This window comes from Benincasa hispida, chromosome 5 (genome assembly GCF_027475165.1).
Source record: "Benincasa hispida cultivar pf3 chromosome 5, pf3_genome.v1.1, whole genome shotgun sequence".
Taxonomy (NCBI): domain Eukaryota; kingdom Viridiplantae; phylum Streptophyta; class Magnoliopsida; order Cucurbitales; family Cucurbitaceae; genus Benincasa; species Benincasa hispida.
The window spans coordinates 10,258,099-10,263,880 of NC_143482.1; the positions used below are offsets into that span (position 1 = coordinate 10,258,099).

Below are 5,782 nucleotides of genomic sequence, written 5' to 3' on the forward strand. Positions count from 1 at the left end.
ACCTTTATCAATATTTCGATAGACATTTCCATACCTTGAGTGTAGTAGGTTGCTATCTAATTTGCACTAAATATGCATTGCTAGCTACCTAAAATGTAAGGCCCATCCGGTAGAAAATCATAAATTTAAAAACAAGAAATTAATGAAAATAGAATTTGTATTTCATATTTTCAAATATGAATTTTGTAACATATTCAAAATTTTGATTCTAATTTAAACTATTATTTTAAATGTGTTTGATACTATATTAATGAACCATAAAATTAGTTATATTATCTATCAAGTATTGAGTTGACTATGACCTAGGAAGTACAATACTTCTAATTGTGCAGAGAATCGATATCAAATACGTATACATTTAGATACGTGGCAAATATGTGATTTGAAGTATCTGATTTTTTTATTTTTTTTAATTTTTCAGATACGTGTATCTACTTCCCTATATGCGAAGGGGATATTGCCCAACCACTTAAAAAGCCAACCCCATTTTATTTAAGTGCATGTTTAAAAGTGTTTTTAAAATCATCAAAATCACTTTTTTTTCATTTTTAAAATCACTCAAAAACACACTTGCTCAAAATTAATTTAGTTTTCAATTTTACACTTTTAAATGAAATTTTCATATCATCAAAATTAGTTTTGAAAGATTAAACCATATTTCACGGTGATTTTGAAAATGACAAAAGTGATTTTAACCATTTTAAAATCACTCCCAAACATAAAATTTCACTTAAATTGAGCAATCCAAAACAAAAAATAAAAATAAAAATAAAAATGATAAAAACATAAAAAATTAAAAGAAAATCCCCAAAACGTTATTAAATCTTCATTCTTCCCTTCTCTCTCACTATCCCCCTCCATCCTCAACTTCATAAAATAGCATATCTTCAACGTATTTGTATCTTATTTTTTTAGAAATTAGCATATCGTAATATCGTATCGTATCCGTATCATGTATCCATATATATGTTTGTGCTTCTTAGACTATGACTATTATTAATTAACTTATGAACATAGTTTATGTTTAAAAAAAAATTGTATAATAATTAATTTTGTAGTATTATAACATTACATATATATTCTAATTTTAAAAGAATTAATTGAATTTATAACACAAAAAAAAAATTGTATTTCTAAACTCTTTTTAGCTTTATTTAATATAATTCTACATTTTAAAATTTAAAATTTAAAATCTTGATACACCAAAAATATTTAAAAAAAATTGTTTTCAAAATTTACACTATTTAGTCTTAAAAAAAAATCTAAATTGTGGGCCAAACATATATTTGATCTAAATTGTGGACCAAACACATATTTGATGTAATCGGTGAATTTAAAAACATGAAAACATAAAACAAAATTAGAACCCCCAAACATTACCTTTAGAAATTGTTCACAAGAAAAGACATGGCTTCCAAGAACCTGTACCAAACATTTTAGAACAAGAAAAGAAAACCTCCCTATTGTCTCCAAGCTCAAAACGGGAAACTAAACACTGCACTATAGTCTGTATTGTAAGCCAAATAATCTAGTCTCCCAGGAGAAGACAACTAAAAAAGATCTTCTCTTCTAATTCTGAAGCATCCATTGCATAATATCTTCTCGAATACCGTGATCGAAACTTCGTCTTCTATAGTTTGTTTTCAATCCATCAGAGCCACAAATGCTAAATTGTCTGTATTGATTCAAAGTCCCAGCAGGCTTTCTCTGCCTCATGATCATTGCAATGGTAGGGAAGAAGGGCTTAGGCCATCTATGTACTGATGAAGTAGATGACAGATATTGATCGAATTTTCGACCAATCACTGCTCGACTGCTGGTTTGATGTTTCAAGTAAGAGTTGGAAACCTTCTTTATCATTTTCATGCCCGTATTGATAGTGCCATTGGGATGTTCATGAGTCTCAGCAGATGGTTTCATTTGATTAAGCCATCGCGAAATCCAGCTACTTAGTTTTGTACTAACTTTTATGTCTTGACGCTGAATGGTATGATGAACTTTCACAGAAACATCAAACACGGCACGGGTTCGTCTGCAGTAAGGAAAGAGTGCTTTCGAGCAGTTAAAGATAACAACTAGTACATACTAGCAGAAAAGATATGATACAAGGTAGTTCTAAAGTTCTTATGGAATTTTGGTGACTTTATGGAGAAGCCAATACTGCAATGTCCTTTCTTAGATCAGACTGGCAAAACCAATGCTCCAATGTCTTGACGTTGATAAGAAATTAAATGATGGGAAACCTTTGAGCATCGGATCTAAAAACCATGTTGGACAACAAAACTCAAAGAAGTCAACCCCACCTCTAAACCAATTTGATCTCAACTCCTAAGATCGGCTAGATTACTGATTACTTAAATGATCAAATGAATCAAAGATCGGACAAAGCTTGAAACTCCTAATCAACCCTTGATATTCAAAGCACTCCACAAGCACAATAGTTCAACACTCACTTGAATGCTTCAAATATTCATGCATTCTATCACAAGAACATACAAGACACAAAGCTTAAAAGCTTTCAAGGTTTAAAACCCAAAATTCTATATTTCCAAATCTTTCATGTCACAAATACAAATTACATAGCTTTGTATAGCCTCAAAATAAAACTCTAGATATTTTATGAGGGCATTTCAAGGGTTGTAACCTTCTAAATTTATGACCATAATCATTGTGAAGATGTAACATAAAAAGCACATAAAATGACTTAAAATTTAAAATACATTTAATAAACACCATAAACATGAAATTATTTGTTTTAATCAGCCAACCATAAATTTGTAACCATGCAAGTCCCGCTTGAAGTATCTGTTCCATAAATAAAGCTTCATTTCACTTGACTACACTTAATGCAACTTCTTTTGATTGTAAATTTGGACAACATGGATGGTTCTTTCTTGACATCTTTCAAGTTCATATATGGTGTGATTGAGATTCCTCCGTTTGTATCAGACATTCTCAATGAATTTTCAGGGTATAGCTTGACAAGAATCAAATGAAGAAGTGGTGCATAGAATATGAAGCCATTGCCATATGGATCTAGGAACAACTTAGGCCCTCGAAGCTGATCGAACTAATTGCATATTTTATAATTCTACATAAATAAGCTACCCTAAAAGTTAAAACTTAATCAAGTGAGGATCAAGGATGAAAAAATCGCCGCAATATCACTAAATTATTCAAGAAATATCGGAAATATCAGCGATATTACTGATATTTTGATGATATCGCCAATATCGAAAATATCAGCGAAATATTCAAGAAATCAACCGGTAATGTCTTTTTTATGAAAAATCGTCGAAATATTCAAGAAATATCAGAAATATCAGCGATATTACTGATATTTTGATGATATCGCCAATATTTCATTGAGGATGATCACATTATTAATGACTATAGGTCATTACATGGAATTTTCATCTGACAACAGGATAATTTTAAGGGTAACAAAAAGAGGGATAAATATTGATGGTTTCACTCTCCATACAATAAAATAAAAGAGGAGGAACAAAAACAAAAGAGCTTACAGATGAACGGCACTGCCAATTTCAGTAATTCACAGCTATGCTACTATGTATAATCAATGTTTCAAAAAGTTAATTAGCGTGAGCCTCAAGTGTTTTCTCTACATGAAATAAGACATCAGCCTTGAGAAGATACTGAAAAGATTTTTTTTAAAAAAAATCACATCCTTCAATTGCCACATTCTTCAATGAAAATTCTTCACACTCATAGGGTTGACCCACTTGCTAATTTTTGTTTGTCATAAGCCATGGAGGTAAAGGTAGTAAAGGCTTAAATTACACTTAACTCATGGTATTACAAAGATAATGTGGGATACTGTATTTTGAAGAATAGATGATAAGTTGATATCATCCTTCTAGTCGCTACCAGTACCAGAGATGTAACGATTCTAAGCCTCAGTGTGCAACCCCTGGTAACTTTGAGAACATCGTTTATTACAAATCATCCCATACCAATGATATCACCATAAAAACGTAAAGTAAGATATAAAATGTTCATGAAGTCAAAGATCTTGTGAAACATTTAAGATGGTAGCCACTGATTAACACCTAGCCAACGATATATAAAAGCTATGATCTTCATCCGATAGAAAGTGGCATGCCATAAGCATTTTTCTACATCTGATAGCTAGTTTCGTGGCAAAAAGGGTATCTATGCAAACACAACTGAGCAATAAAAATAGAAATTTTAATGTAGCAGAGCTATGTTAGGACAAGAAAAATTATTGGTGTAAGTGAAATGCTAGGCATTGCATCACCCAGTATGGAAGAATTGGATTGATTGTTCCATAATGTAGACATTGTTTTAAATAAAAAATTTACCATTATATAACCACGAAGGAAAAGAAGACCACTACCAGGCCCAAAATATGCCCTGGTTGGCAAGGACTAGACATGTTTGGAGATGCCTCCAAATTTGGGGATGACGCCCTTTAGGTTAGATACTTAGGGTACGTTTGGGCTCCCAACTTGCATTAGGTGGAGTGGGCTATTTTAGCCTACTCAATGTTTGAGCCTTCCAATATAATAACTAAGTGTGGATTATTCAATACAACTATTTGAAAACCCTCATTGTCTATAATAGTTACTATTTTGTAACCATCCTCTCTCCTCATGTAACCTAGGCTAAAATAGTCTGTAACCTAAACACAAACTATTATAAGCCGTAAACTATTATAAGCCACAAACTATAATAATTACTGACTATAATAACCAACTCAACACTCCAAACAACCCCTTAATATCTTAGAATATTATAGAGCCTTCTAGAAGGTAGGAGAGGAAAAACCTCCCTAAAGAATATTGGAGGTGGGTCATGACTCATGACTAGAATGCAAGGGTTGGGACCTTCGACACCTCATATATCAAAAGAAAAAGAAGACCACTACCTAATCACAATTCACAGGCCTATTGCTTATTAGGCTATTACACAGGACCATGAAGTGTATTGCAGAGTTCCTACTCACTTTCTTTTCCACAAAAGAGCAGTTTACAAGCTTCAACCATTGACCACATGTTCCAAACGTTATACTTTCAGGTATGATCAGTTATTAGGTTGAAACTTCACTAACTTAATCACCCAAAAAAACTATTGCCTACACTCAATCTACAGAGGAAATTAAGAATTCCGCATCACAGACCATGTACATCTTCCATAAAACCCAATAAATAAGTCCATCGGGCATAAACTATTCCACCAAAATGCAATCAAGACAAATGCAAAGGCCTCAATCTAGTAATTATAAACAAACATCTGAAGAACAATAAGCTCAGCAACCATTCCCACTAGATTGTGTTAAGAAAAAACGATGAAGAAGAGGAAGAAAGGAAAAATACCCACGAAGAAATTGACGAATTCGAGGGTGCTTGGGGGAAACAAGACGTCGCTGAGTCTTGAGAGCGAGTTTAAAGGTTCGCTTGAGGCCCAAGAAATAAGCTGTTGCCAATGCAATCTCCCATAACACCATTTTCACTCGCTTCGCTTCTCTTTTTCTGCTTCTTCGTCGGCTTAAATAAGGCAAAAATGTTCTCTTCAATCTCAAACGTGAAATTGTGTTGAAATGGGCTTTAAAGGCCCAACAAACAACAATGGCCCAATATATTGTCGATAAGAGAGACCATGTTTGTTGGGTTCACTAATAATTGTAAGAGAATAAAAATGTTGGCTTTGAAACATGAGGTTTTTTAAGTTTTTGGGGGTTTCAAAATTTTACATATTTTCCAAAACTATTTCTTTTCAAACACATCATGAAGGGAAGTTC

The 5,782-nt window shown here is 32.7% G+C and overlaps 1 protein-coding gene across 1 annotated transcript; it reads right to left on the reverse strand.

Moving 5' to 3' along the window:
* Positions 1-1,350: 1,350 nt before the first annotated feature.
* LOC120078506 (envelope glycoprotein) lies at positions 1,351-5,544 on the reverse strand. The gene is made up of 2 exons (XM_039032777.2): positions 5,358-5,544; positions 1,351-2,032 (listed from the first exon to the last, which is right to left on the reverse strand). The coding sequence occupies exons 1-2, from the start codon at positions 5,486-5,488 to the stop codon at positions 1,570-1,572; spliced, it is 594 nt and encodes a 197-aa protein (XP_038888705.1). The 5' UTR covers positions 5,489-5,544; the 3' UTR covers positions 1,351-1,569.
* Between the last annotated feature and the right edge of the window lie 238 nt (positions 5,545-5,782).